The following is a 14,482-nucleotide window of genomic DNA, read 5'->3' on the forward strand; positions in this document are numbered from 1 at the left end:
TACTTTTTGTTATAAAATATACTTTAGGGCTTCCCTTGTGGCACAAGAGGTTAAGAGGCAACCTATGAAGCTATCTTCAGCCACTGCAGCACAAGTTCGATCCCCAGCCAGGGAGCTACCCACATGGTGCAGCAGACCTCTCCTGTCTCACCCGCTGCTTCCCTCAGCAGTGTGTTTCAGTTGATCCACCTGTTCTGTTCCCCACTCTGTCTCTGGTGAATCCCCACCCCAACACCTCTGGCCTGTACCCTTGTTCTTGTATCCATAAATAAATAAATATTTTAAATATATACATATATATACTTTATATGGTGATTATTTTGGCAAAAATTTGTCTAACATATCTTTTTCATACTTTTATTCTCAACCTCTGTTTTAGATGGATCGCTTGAACATATAGTTGAACTTTATTTTTTATTCTGTCTGGAAGTTTTTTTCTTTTTTTTATAGCAAATTTTTTTTTTAAAGATTTATTTATTTATTTGTTTATTTATACAAGCACTGGGTACAGTCAGAAGCGCGGGAGGGTGAGAGAATTCACCAGAGCCAGAGCGGGGAGTAGAACAGGCAGACTGACGAAGTACACTGCTGAGGGGAGCAGTGCGCGTGGCAGGAGAGGTCTGCGCGCCATGTGGGACCCTCGCCTGGCAGCCCGGGGAGCCCTCGCAGCCCAGCGCTCCACCGCTGCTGCGCCACCAGGGAAGGCACGAAAATTGTTTTAAAACAACCCACAATCTCAGAATAAAGTGCTCTCCTTTTCTAAATCATTTGACTTTTTCAGTTTGATTCTCTATTGAACTCAAAGTTATCTACAAAGATGTTAAGAAATTTATATACTAGTAAATCTTGTGTTCATGCTGCTGCTGCTGCTTTTTTTTTTCCTGCCCCAGACACAGACCCGGATGAAGCCCCACAGGGTCTCCCACCCACACCCCGAAGCAATTGCTTGGCCTGTCAGATGGAAAAGTGTTCAACTGCGCTTTCAACACAGCAGTGCAGCGATTCCAGAGCCTGTTATTATGTGGATTATTGCTTTTTTTTTAAAGTCTTATTTATGGACTAATAATTTGTCACTTTTTGTGGGTAAGCCCATAAGTGTCTATAAGGCCTGTTTGTCCTATCAACTCCCACCCTGGACTGTGAACTGTTTAATTGGAGCTTCTCTTCCATGGTACTGATTTTCTTTTTTGTTTGGTGATCCTTGCTCCTTGCTTGTGGGCTGATCTTTGCATCTATCTTGGAGCTACCTGTCTGTGGACACTGCTTCTATTCACCAGAAGACATGCAACAGTCACCCGCAAGTAGCATTCAAACCCTCGGGGTAGGATGTGTTGCACTCAACACATCAGGGTAGTTCTGTTCCTGGGGAGACTGGTGCAGTTAGAATAGTCCCCAGGGGGGCCTCCCCGGCGGCGCAGTGGTTGAGCGCTGGGTTGCGAAGCTGCCCGCAGCCTCTGCAGCCTCTGCAGCGCCGGTTCGATCCCCGGCTGCTCCCCGGCCACTGGAGGAGGATCCCACATGGCGCGCAGACCTCTCCTGCCACCCACTGCTCCCCTCAGCAGTGTACTTCGGTTCTTCTGCCTGCTCTGCTCCCCGCTCTGGCTCTGGTGAATTCTCTCACCCTCCCGCGCTTCTGACTGTACCCAGTGCTTGCATAAATAAATAAATAAATCTTAAAAAAAAAAAAAAAAAAAGAATAGTCCCCAGGGACAATACTGTTTTACAGTCAAAACTCAGAGAGCAGAATAACTTGCCCTGACATATCTGTGAGTTACAAAGCCAGATCCCTAACCCAGGCTATCTGGGTTCTGAACATGCCCTGCTGCCTGCCCAAGCCTTCCTAGTGCCAGCCTATCCACTCCCGATTCATACTCCCCAGTAACCAGACAACTCATAGAATGTTTAGTATTTTTCTCTTCTTTTGACTCTTAAAAAAAAAATGACAATAATAACCTGCAAACTGCAGAAAATGGCATGGGTTTCAATCTCCTGGCCCTCCAAACATCATTCTACATTCCTCAGACACCATCCTCTCCCCTGCCCTTAAGATCCTAGAGGAAAATCCCGAGAAAGAAGAGATCCCCCCCAAATAGGAAGATTTCCAAGCTCGGCCCCTTTAGCAGGTGAAGCATTGAGGAAATAAATTAAGGGGAGAAGAGGCTCCTAGCTGGTGCTGTCCAGCCCTGTCTCACAGACCCAGCGGTAGGGCCTCTGGCAGAAGTCATCGTTCCAGCGGCCATCATCTGTGAAATGGGCACAGTCCTCGCCTCCTCCTAGTCCGTGCCCATGCCAGTCATCAGGCTGGTCTGGTCTCCAGTTCCTACAAAGACCAGATGGACGTGGACCCCAGGAGCCCCCTTGGGCCCAGGAGGAGGGGCAGGGCTGCGGGGTGGCACACACTCACTTGAAACCCTTCTCGTAGTCCGACCCATCTACCCATCTCCAAGGCCCATTTTGGTCAGTGAGACCAATCCAAGTGTTCACAGGACCCGTGTGGTGCTGGACAAATTTCTGGTGAGAAAGGGAGGGGATGTTGGTGACCTCTCTTTAGACCAGTCAGCCTCCCAGAGGAGCCCCGGTGCCTTCACCTGCTCCTCCATGGAGCTGATCACCACCAGGTGGGCGTTCTCCAGCCGGCAGTAGTTGTCAGCCTCGGGCCAGGCCTTCCCAGAGCGAGAGAACCAGTAGCAGCTGCCTTCATACTCCACCCAGTTCACTGGGCAGCAGGCCTTTTCAGAGCCTGAGTGGGCAGAGAGAGGGAGTGGGGGCTGAGGCACTGGCGAGAGAGGAAAGGGGGCAGGAAAGCAGGACAGGAACACCCGCCTCTCACCATTGCCCTGGAGGACTGCCATCTGACAGCTCAGGCCTCGCAGGTCAAACAAAAACTGTTTCACGTGGAGCAGCAAGGAGGCGTGATCTGGGGAGACCCAGGCAGGGGGAGGAGAGGAGAAGGAGTCAGTACAAACATGGGGGTTGGGAAGGTCTCTCTCTGCTGATCCCAAGATCAGTCACAGCTGCCCCTCTTTCAACTGAGACCCTTGGTTTGGCCTGAGGGGCCCGATGCCCTGCACAGGCCTGCAATGCTTCTCTGACCTTCTTTCAGGTCGTGCTGCTGTCTCTCCACCTGGGACTCCAGGGATTTCATCTTTCTGCCCACATTTTCTCCTAGGAGAGAAACGTGCTCAGTATCCCCACATCCCTGCCCTCCACAGACTCTCAGCCTCCCAGCCCCAGCCTCCCGCACCCTGAACGTTCAGGTCCTTGACTTTGACCTCCGTGGTCTCTGTGAAGTTGCTGATCGTCTCCCTCAGAACCTCCATCTCCTCCTTCAGCTTGGAGTCTGCATGGGACAGAGTGCACATGGGATAAAATAAGGTGAGGGGGTGTCCACCACCACAGCAGCCAGCACTCCCCAAACCCACTCCTCACCAACCCCCCAACACTACTCCCTTCCCAGCGCACCCCACCCCAGGGCACCCACTTTGGGCTCCAATCACACAGACAACCACCAGCAGCAGGACACTGAGGCCCAGGGAGAGCAGGAGGAGGCGGGGTCCGGAGCAGAGACGCCGAAGCAGCGGCTGGGGAGGAGCCGGCACTGCAAAAGGAGAGGGTGCGGGGCTCAGGGACTCTGGGGTCTGAGGAGGGAAGGATGCTGAGGCTGCACTAGTAACCCAGAAGCATTTAGATTAAGAAATTTGTGTAGTGGGTGACCTTGAGGGTCACTGGAGGGTGAAAGGAGAGAAGGTTAGGAAGGGGTGAGAGGCTTTGACCTGCCCTAGCCCTACCCAAGCCCTAAGCCTTTGTTGACACCTAGTGGCCTGGCCAGGTCACTACAGCTGATGAACTGAGCCTTGGGGATGGAGTTTAAGGCTGTGACTTGGGGAGTGGGCAGCCAGCTAGGGGGTCATGTCCCCACCCCACCCCACGGCAAAGCACTGAGAAGGAGGCTTCTTTCTCTCTCCATGAATCCCACTCTGCTCTGGGTGTAGGGAGAGACGGCAGGGTCCCGGATGACAGGTCTCTTGGTTACTCCCAGCCTGGGAGTCCTGTCCCCTGTGAACTAGAGTATGGGGCCTTCTCCCTTCTCCCCTTTCCTGAGGCGCCTTCCACCATCAAAGCACATGTCCACTGCCATGCCCCAAGAACTTCAGAATTCTTTCTCAACCAACCAACATCTTTGCTCCCGTGGGGGCGGGGCGGTTTGAGATAGTAGAGCGTCCCTCAGATCAGAAGGCCCTCTGCCTCTGCATACAAACCTTACCCCCTTGAGCAAATGGATCACACACACACACACACACACACACACACACACACACACGCAAAGCCAAAAGTCTTAGCTGGTGTTGGAAGAGGGAAAGAGAGGGAGCCTAATGTCATCCGGTTACTCACACCCCCTCCCCAGGGTCCTGAGAAGCAGGTATCATGGTGAGGGTCACAAGGCACATGGAAGTCATGGGTATCCGTCACCAAGAAAAGGAAGCCAGCCCCACACCCTCACCTCTCCTAAGGCTGGCAGCTCAGGCCGCACATTCTGTGAGTGGAACAGACCCAGAGAGCGCACCTGAGTCACAGAAGCAGGAGCTGAGACAAGGAGGCTGTCTCCAAGTGCTCATCTTTCAGAAGTGGGGGGCGGCATCCCCTCACCTTTTCTGAGCTGATGGTCATTGTCCTCGTCCAGATGCTGAAGATCTTGGTACTCCTTTGTCATGGTGGGGCAGCAGGCTGGACCTGGGGCTAAGTCAAGGCTGGAGCTGGGTTGTGGGGTCTACTCCCTTTCTAAGTGATTATCAAGGTACATGGAGACCTTTCTTCTTTCCCCCTTTCCCTCCCAGGCCTGGCATCCAAAATTCATCCACTGAATTTGCCCACCCAGCCCCCACCCCTCCTGACATGAGGTCTCCTCCAGGCCCTCCCTCCCCCCCACCTCCCCAGTCACTCCCCCTGCCTTTCTTCCCCTTTTACTTGCTGAAACTCTTGAAGTTGACTCCTGGGTCTCTAAATGCTGTGCAGATCTCAGGCTAAGGAGAGGACTGAAGCCTGGAGAATTTAGGGTGTGTGGACAGCCCTAGATAGCTGAGCAGGTCAGACCTGGCATCTCTAGTGCCAGGACTTTGGACGGTAAACAGAGGTGAAAATGGATTTGGACCTCAGAGGGTGTGTGGGGGTGGAACCAGGGGATGGGTTGTCTTTGCTTTCCTCCCTGAGAGGGGAACTCCTTTGGTCTGTCCTCCCACACCCCCCACAGGTTGGTCACCTCACTCACTCCACACTGCCCAGTTTGGGAGGGGGTGCTGAGCCAGGAGGGGCCAGGGGTGTAGTTTGCTGTTCCCCCTCTGTCCCTCCCCCATTTACTTCCTGCCTCTAAATTTCCCAGAATTGTAGGTGTCTCCAATTATCTTGGCCAGGATCAGAGGGACACAATCTCTGTTCTTACCCAATGCAGGCCTGTAACCCTGGCATCTGAGTAAGGCCCCAGTTTCGTACAGTCCCGATTGCCAAGCTGCTTGGTTGAGGCTGACTGGCCTCACTCTCCTGGAGAGTCCAGAGCTCAGGCAGCATGAGAGCAGGGAGGAGGCAGGAGAGCAGCTTACCCACCTCCACTGGGAATGGTGTCTACAATCCTCCTGACTCCTGCTATGTGCTGGAGCTTTGCCTTCACTAACCCCTCTTATTACCATTACAGGAAACCCAATTTGCAGAGGAGGAAACTGAGGCCTCCACAGAAGTCACCATTCACCCAGCGTCATACCGAAAGGAAGCAGCAGAGAGAGGACTGGAATTTGGGCAGTTCTGACTCCAGGACCTGAGGGCTGGCCCTGAAACCACACCCAGGATGGGGATACCATTTCATGGCTAGGCCAGGACCCCAGTGATGCCCCGCACAGGGGACTCAGAAGGGGTTGTGCTCAGAGAGGAGTAATTACGCTAAGGTAGAAATTGGGCAGTGTTGGATATTAATGTTTCCCTTTTGTTACCAAAGGTGAAGTCCTGCAGTTATTTCCATGAGAAAACTAAAATTGAATTGTGAGAGTTTTATATTGTGAGATATTTAAAAGTATGTTCCTTGCATAAAATTGGAAAGCCCTATGTACCCCTCATTTGTCTCTTGAAAACACCCCCCCCCCGTACTCCCCCTTCCCATTGTTTGCATGTACTGGGACTGTGGCTAGTCATTTGGTGGCTGCTGCACTGTTAAAGTAGCATTCACTGATATTATCTCTTATAATCTGGCTTACTCAGGCAGGTCGGACTAATGGTTTCACTTGAGAAGTACTGGCTAGAAAGAACCTCAGGGGGGCTGGTTGCATGGGTATGATCAGTGTGAAACTGTGCAAGTTGCACACTTAGGATCTGGACATTCTTCTGTTTGCATGTTATACTGGAATACTGTTCTTGCAAGCTGGTTTCTACCCTATGACCACATTCCCTAAACTCATTGGTTAGGAAGCAGTGCTGGGAACAGCACTGAAAAACACCTCCAAAGCCAAAGGTCCCACTGATAAACACTGGAAAGAAAATCAAACAACATGCTATGTGGGTCACTAACTTACAAGCTAGCCCCCTGCAAAATACTAGCGATAATCCTGAGAATCTAAAAAGTAGCTAAAAACAAAACTATACCACAGCCATGGTAGATTTATATTCTGTGAACTTGTTCCTTTAAGAATATATTCATTGAATTACGTAAAGGACCTCCCTGCTCGTCTGGGGGTTAAGTGTCAGCACTATAGCCTGAGTTCAATCCCCAGCCAGGGAGCTGACCCACATATGGCTCAGCAGACCTCTCCTGTCTCACCCGCTGCTCCCCTCAGCAGTGTATTACAGTAAATCTACCTGTTCTTCTCCCCACTCTGGTGAATCCTCTCAAACACACACCACACCACACCACCCCCCGCCATGCCTCTGGATTACACCCCGTTCTTCTATGCAAAAATGAAACAAAATAATAATTTCATATATATTTATATATATATATATATATATATATATATAAAACGCAGGGTGTTCAGGGACAAAGCATCATGTATTAATTTCCTATTGCCAAGCAATAATGCACCACAAATGCAGCAGTTTTAAATCAATACTCATTTATTAGCTCACAGTTCGGAGGGCAAAAGTCCAAGCACAAGTCATGGGTTCCATGCCCAGGTGCTGGTAGGAATGTGTTCCTGTCTGGAGGGGAAGGAAAAGAATCTGCTTCCAGTTCCCTGCATAGTGCGGGTATGAGGTCCCCACTTTCTGGCTGGCTAGCTGGCTGTCAGGGGTCACCCTCTGCTCAAGATGCCTCATCATGTGGTCCCCTCTATCTTCAAAGTCAGCAACAGTGCATGGCCCCCTTTTCCTGCCATCTCTGATTTGCTCTATTTTTAAAGGCTCGTGTAATTAGATTAGGCCCCCCTGTTTGCTGTCACCTGTGTATGCAACATATTTATGTGAGTATAGGTATGAACACATAGAAGATCAACAAGACAGAACATAATTGTGAGAATTTCATCTTATCTATAGTTTCCAAGGATGACAGTGAGGGCTTGGGGACCACATTCAGAATTCTGCCTATTGCACTTCACACAAAGCAACCCGTCAACTGAGTACTTCCCAGGAGAATGCAGGCGGGGTTCTAAACATGTTAATACATCTCCAGGACGATCCAGAAAGGCTCCCTAGAGGATGTCTATAAGGTTGACCTGGGAAAGCAGTCAGATCTTATCAGTGGTTATAAGCAAGTACTGGGGGAGAGGGAACAGTAGCAGAAGAGAAATGGTCAAGAGAGGTAGCTTCCAGATCCAGGAGGATCTGGAACCTCAGAAGGAGGCATTTTCAATGTCAGTCAGAAAGCAGTGGTCTCCAAAGTGGGGGGACCTGCACCCCTCAAGGATTGCCAGATCATTCATTATGAGTGTGGCAAGAAAATATTAGAACTTCATCTATGTATTTTTTTTTATCCCCTTTCTTTAGATTTCTACTTGGTAATGTTTTGTAACATACAAGAGACTTAGACAGTGGTGCATATTATTAGTGACAGTCGCTAAAAATGATCACCTCATAACTTTGCAACTTAAACAGGGATTATTTCTCATCGCACTCCTGAGGGCCAGGAATCTGGGTACAGCTTAGTAGGTTGATTCTGGCTCTGGGTCTCAGGAGGTTGCAGTCAAGATGTCAGTCAGCACTACATTCCTTTAAAGACTTGATTAAGACTGGAGGACAAACTTTCAAGGTGACTCACACGCCTGGCAAGTTGGTACTGTCTGTATGTGGGACGCCTCAGGTCCTTACCACCTGGGCCTCTCCACGGGCTGCTTGAGTGTCCTCACAACATGCCGGCTAGTGTCCACCAGAGCAAATGATCCAAGAGCACAGAGGGAAGCCATAATTTCTCTTATGACCTGGCCTCAAAGATAATGCTCCATTATCTCCACAGCCTCCTAGTGGTTGCATAGGTCAGCCCTACTAGGTGCAGGTGACTAAACAAGGGCCGAGATACCAGGAGGTGAGAATGAGTGGGGCCACCTTAACGACTGACTACCACATGTACAGAATTATAAAGACGTATATATATGTTGGGGTAGACACTCAGAAACAAAACTGCTGGGGCACCTGAACAACTAAGATGAAAGACAGACTGCAGGGCCCTATGAAATGTTGCAGGCCAGGCAGTAGTGCAGTCAATGGCCTGACCTGGGAGTGGGTGAAGATTCAGGGATGGATCTTTGAGAGTAAGGAGTTCAGTCAGAAAGCTGCTGTGTTGGTCCCAATGAGAAACTGTGAGGCTTGAGGCCAGAGGAGGATCACTTGGGTAGTTTAGTAAAGGAATGGAATGGACCTGGAGACTACTGCGCAGGGGTGAGGTGGGGGGGGCGGGGCTCTAAGTACACAGGATCAGGAGACACTTGAGTGTGGCCGGGTGTGATGGACCCACCCAGTGACCAAGCACAGTGGGAAGGAAGCAGCTGTTGCCTGTAGGAGAAGCAGAGGAGTGAGCCCAGGACTGCCCATATACCAGCCAGGTAGTGAGGGTGCCCTTCATTCTGGGGACCAGGTGTGCCCAGTGAAAAACTGCCAAGGAACAAGGGGAAAGGACCTCCTCTAGAGTAAGTCAGAAAGAGGGATGTGCTTTGCAGACTGCGGGGGGGGGGGGGGGGGGGGAGGGGGGGGAGGCTGAGCAGTTAGTGAACAGAGAAAGGACTGATAAAAAGACATCACATGGGCCTCCCTGGTGGCGCAGCGGTTAAGCGCTGGGTTGCGAAGCTGCCCGCGGCCTCTGCAGCACCAGTTCGATCCCCAGCACCGGTTCGATCCCCAGCACCGGTTCGATCCCCGGCTGCTCCCCGGCCACCAGAGGAGGGTCCCACATGGCGCGCAGACCTCTCCTGCCGCCCGCTGCTCCCCTCAGCAGTGTACTTCGGTCCTTCTGCCTGCTCTGCTCCCCGCTCTGGCTCTGGTGAATTCTCTCACCCTCCCGCGCTTCTGACTGTACCCAGTGCTTGTATAAAAAACAAACAAACAAAAAAAAAAAGACATCACAGACACCAAGGAGGAGGATGAGGGCCAGAGGTGCCAAGAAATGATGTTATGGAGCAAAAGACAAGGCAGCAGAAAGAGCCCACAGACCTCTGGCAGAGGCCTGACTTCACAAAGCCCTCATGTGGAAAGTGAGATTCACGGCCATCTCTGAGTTATTGTTAGTTAAATGAGAGGAGTGACAAGCACTTAGCACAGTATTCAGCACTTACCAGTGCCCAGCATCAGCTAGCAGTTTTTAATTTTTTTAAAAGATTTATTTATTTATGCATATAAGCGCTGGGGTGCAGGCCAGAGATGTGGTGGGGTGGGGGGGATGAGAGGACTCACCAGAGACAGAGTGGGGAACAAAACAGGCAGATCCACCAAAATACACTGCTGGGGCCTCCCCGGTGGCGCAGCGGTTGAGCGCTGGGTTGCGAAACTGTGCGCGGCCTCTGCAGCGCCGGTTCGATCCCCAGCTGCTCCCCGGCCACCGGAGGAGGGTCCCACATGGCGCGCAGACCTCTCCTGCCGCCCGCTGCTCCCCTCAGCAATGTACTTCGGTCCTTCTGACTGCTCTGCTCCCCGCTCTGGGTCTGGTGAATTCTCTCACCCTCCCTCCCGCACTTCTGACTGTACCCAGTGCATATATAAACAAAATAAACAAACAAACCAGCAAACAAATAAATAAAGCATGCCTCTATTAAAAAAAAAATTAAAAAAAAAATACACTGCTGAAGGGAGCAGTGGGTGAGACAGGAGAGGTCTGCTGCACCACATGGGTCACCCCCCTGGCAGGGGATGGAACGCATGCTGCAGGGGCTGCGGATAGCTTCATAGTGCTGAGTTCCAACGCCCTTGTGCCTCCACCAGTGAGGCACCTCTATTCTTATTTTCATTAAAACTAGAACTAGACTTCAGGTGTCTCAATATCTGGAGCAGAAGTGTCTCTCCCCATAACCCAGAGGGTAATTAGCAACTGGGACAGAGCTGGGGCCCCAGGGTGTTGTTTAAGACAGCCCTGTCCCCTTCGATGGAGGAGACCTGGGTTGAGCAACCTCAGCTCTTGCCCACCCTCTCAGGGTACTTTCAAATTCACATTTGGAGTGGGCCTCGCCCTTGCCCCATACCCACAGGGCTAGGGCTACACCCCATGGCTCTGGGCCAGAGTTAGGTACCCAGCATCCTTCAAGAAGCCTAGACAAATGGGCAAAGAGACACAGTGATAATATTCCAAAGAGGGAAGCAGAATGGCCTGGGGCTGGAATATGATGGCCACTGAGCACCACTTTAAAATGTAAACTGGGGGTGGGCCTCCCTGGTGGCCCAAGGGGTTAAAACACAACCTATGAAGCTATCCACAGCCACTGCAGCTCGAGTTCGATCCCCGACCAGGGAGACACCCACATGCGTGGCAGATGTCTCCTGTCTCGCCCGCTGTTCCCCTCAGCAGTGTGTTTCAGTCTGCCTGCCTGTTCTGTTCCCCACTCTGTCTCTGGTGAATCCTCTCACCACCCAACCCCCAATACCTCTGGCCTGTGCCCTGGTTCTTGTATGTATGAATAGGTGGGTATTTGGGAAAAAAAAGTGTCAACTGGGGGGCCTCCCTGGTGGTGCAAGGGGTTGAGCACAGCACTGTGAATATATCCGCACCCTCTGCAGCATGACTTTGATCCCCAGTTGGCCAGGGAGCTACCCACATGCCGCAGCAGACCTCTCCTGTCTCACCCACTGCTCCCCTCGGCAGTGTATTTCAGTCCATCTGCCTGTTCTGCTCCCCGCTTTGTCTCTGGTGAATCCTCTCACCCCCCGCAACTCTGGCCTGTACCCCAGCTCTTGTATGCATAAATAAATCAATCTTAAAAAAATAATGTAAACTGATGAATTGATGTTCCTCAACATTCCCTCCCTTCCAGTAGCCGGACAGAACTTTCCTGCAGGGTGGGCCTGAGGGCCTTATCTCCATAAGGGTCTTTCTCTATCCAGACTCACCCCTCCCCAACGCCACTTGCATCTACCCCAAGCACACCTCCTCAGCCTTGGGATAATGGAGATTGTGGCCCACAACCCTCTCCCCTCCTCTTTCCTATTTGTTAGAGGGTGAAAAATTAATTCCAAATGTTTCCGAGTTTTATTTAACTTTCAAATTTACCAGAAAATGAGAATAGACCAAGAGGCTAAAAGCAATAATTATCGTGTTCTCACGTGCACTGTCTGCCAAGAGCTTTACATGTCTTACCCCTTTATTCCTCACAAGAGCCCAGGGAGGTATTCCCATTCACAGCTAAGGCAGCAAGGGCTCAGAAGGCACTCTCTTTGCCCAGTCAGTCACACCATGACTCTCATCTAAAGCTCCTCACCACTGCCCAACTGGCTCTTTGAATAAAATTCAGAGTCCAGCAGCAGGCCTTGCTTCCTTCTCTGACTCACCTCCTATTTCTCTCCCACCCCACACCCTGCTCCACCTCAGTGACCTTCTGTCCTCTGACATTCCAAACTTCTTCCTACCTTGCCATTCTTCTGTACCCCCACTCTACCTGAGCCCAGTCTTCACCACAGGTCAAATCTCAGCTCCAGTGTTTATCCAAGCAGAGACCTCCAAACTAAACTAGCAAGACACAGACCCAGCAGCCATGCTTAGCTTAAAGCACCATCGTTACTTTAAATGATCTATATTCCTTTACTTCCTCAGTCTGCTGTCCCCACTGAAGAGACCCCAAGTTCCCAGAGGGTAAGGACGTTGCATTCCCAGCATTTCAAGCACTACCTGGCCAGAGGAAGATTCAAAGTATTTGTTGAAAGAAAGAGAGGGTGGAGGAAAGCGATTTAAACCCAAATCTGTCTGGGAATCCAGTGCTCTTATCCACTTAAGCACAGTCTCCTTAAACGGCCAGGGAAGCACTCCTGACAGATTTGGAAGAATCCATCCCACGCTGCTAACAAGCTTCCCTCTGAGGAGTATGTGGAATGAGATGGGGAGGGAACTTTCTTTTTAACCATATGTATTTCTATATTTATTTGAATCTTTGTAAGATACATACATTACTTTTGTAATTTTAAAAATAATGCATGTAGAATTAGGTGATTTATCCCTTCTCCATGAATTCTCCTTAACCCCTTCGGTCCAGACACATTACCTGCACACACCTTCCTCAGCTCACAGATTTCTCCCTTCAGCCAATGGTAGAAAACAGCACAGCCTCAAACCATCTGCTCCTACGCAGAACCAAGCTAAAAGAAGGATTATTTGAAAGACATCCTCTAAAGCAGTACTCCTCCACCCAGCAAGGCCTCAGAATCTTCTGGAAGGTTTCCTGAAATGCAGACCCCTGGGCGCCACTCCCAGGGTTTGATGGGCTGGGTTCTGATGGATAGAGTGCTGCACAGAAATTTCTGCAGGGTTGACCACAGAGAGGACAGCAGGTGTGAGTGACATGCCTCCGGGATTTCTGCCTCTATCCTTGATCGGTTTAGGCTGTAGCAGCCATCCCTCCCCATAACTGCTGTTCCTTAGTCAGTCTTTGGCATCCAACTCTGAATTTCTGCTGCGGTGGCCCTTCTGCATTGTTCAGGATTTAACCACCACCACTTCCAGCACTCTCCACCTCAGTCTTCCCCTGTAGGGCTCCTGACTCAGAGGAAGAAAGGGGTGGTATCACAGCTGGTGCCAGCAATGGCTCATCTAAGCTGCAGCTGAAGCCTTCATAGTAAGAGCCTATCAAACACATGAACAGTAGTAGAAGGAAACCTGAGTGGGCCTCCCTGGTAGCGCAGGAGTTGAAGTCTCAGTGCCATCGGGCTATCACCAGCCAACCAACCAGGCCCTGCAGCATGAGTTCAATCCCTGGCCAGGGAGCACCACAGGTGCACCAACCTCTCTGTCTTGCCCGCTACTCCCCTCAGCAGTGTATTTCAGTCGATCTGCCTGTTCTGCTTCCCACTCTGTCTTAGGTGAATCCTCTGGTGAGAGGACTCCTCTCACCACAGGATTCACCCCCTGCACCTCTATGCACCCCAGTTCTTGTATGGACAGATAAAGGTAAATCTTTAAAAAGAAAAAAAAAGAAGGAAAGCTGAGAGCCAATGTTCTACATAGTGGCATCTGAGAAGCTTCAGTTAGGACATAAGGTCAGGCAAGTCTGACTCCCTGAAGTACCAAATTATTTTTTCCTTCATATCACAGAATCAGGTAGTAGACCATTCCCGTTTTTGCCCTACCAGGAAGCTCAGAAATCCTCACTGCCACTGCAAGTATTTCTCCTATTTTCATCTTTGGTGTCAAGGTTCTATTTTCTATCTTCATCATTTGCAAAGCTGCTTCAAATCTTTCCTTAAGATCAAATATTTCCTATAGAGATGGAGCATAACGAAATCCAATGTCTAAATATTTACACAGCATACTATCAGCAAACCTCTGTAAAAGGTCATCACCAGGGCCTCTCTGGTGGTACAGGAGTTAAAGTGTCAGCACTATCACCCCCCTGCACCTCTGGCCTACACCCCAGTTTTTGTATGCATAAATAAATAAAACCTTTAAAAAAAAAAAAAAGGCCATTATCAGATCCTCTCTGTCTAAAACCCCACGAACATAAACAAAGGAAAATTCCTCTGCATTTTCCTTTAGAGATTACTCAGCTTCTCGATAGGACCAAGACAGTCCAGGGGAGTGATTAGGATTGGGCTAAATTCCTAAGGACAGTGCAAATTCTGGCCTCCTCTTTCTGTCAGGGACTTGGACAGAGCCCCCAGCCTTCCCATGTCCATTCTTCACTATCAGCCCTGGGTCCTTGTTCTCAGATTCCCTCCAAGGCCCTGTCCTCTCCGGGGTGGGGTGAAGAAGGGTCTGACTTTACCAGGCCCAGCCTTATGTTCCCACCCTGTCTCCCTCCTCACCCAGGCCCCAAATAACCAGGCCACACACCGGGTTTCAAGTATCTGTCTCTTCCTTTCACTCTCTCAAAAGAAAAAATAAATA

General features: G+C 50.4%; 1 protein-coding gene across 2 annotated transcripts; it reads right to left on the minus strand.

The window, feature by feature from the left end:
- Positions 1-2,163: 2,163 nt before the first annotated feature.
- On the minus strand, positions 2,164-4,711 carry LOC311174384 (asialoglycoprotein receptor 1-like; the record flags this gene model as incomplete). Of its 2 annotated transcripts, XM_084238698.1 has the most annotated exons (8): positions 2,164-2,320; positions 2,405-2,511; positions 2,589-2,740; positions 2,831-2,917; positions 3,094-3,165; positions 3,245-3,340; positions 3,482-3,598; positions 4,648-4,711. In XM_084238698.1, the coding sequence occupies 8 exons, from the start codon at positions 4,709-4,711 to the stop codon at positions 2,164-2,166; spliced, it is 852 nt and encodes a 283-aa protein (XP_084094824.1). The 2 variants fall into 2 exon arrangements, with proteins under 2 accessions (XP_084094824.1, XP_084094825.1); XM_084238699.1 differs by lacking the exon at positions 3,482-3,598.
- Between the last annotated feature and the right edge of the window lie 9,771 nt (positions 4,712-14,482).

The sequence above is a fragment of the Talpa europaea genome, assembly GCF_964194135.1.
Source record: "Talpa europaea genome assembly, chromosome: 7".
NCBI lineage: Eukaryota > Metazoa > Chordata > Mammalia > Eulipotyphla > Talpidae > Talpa > Talpa europaea.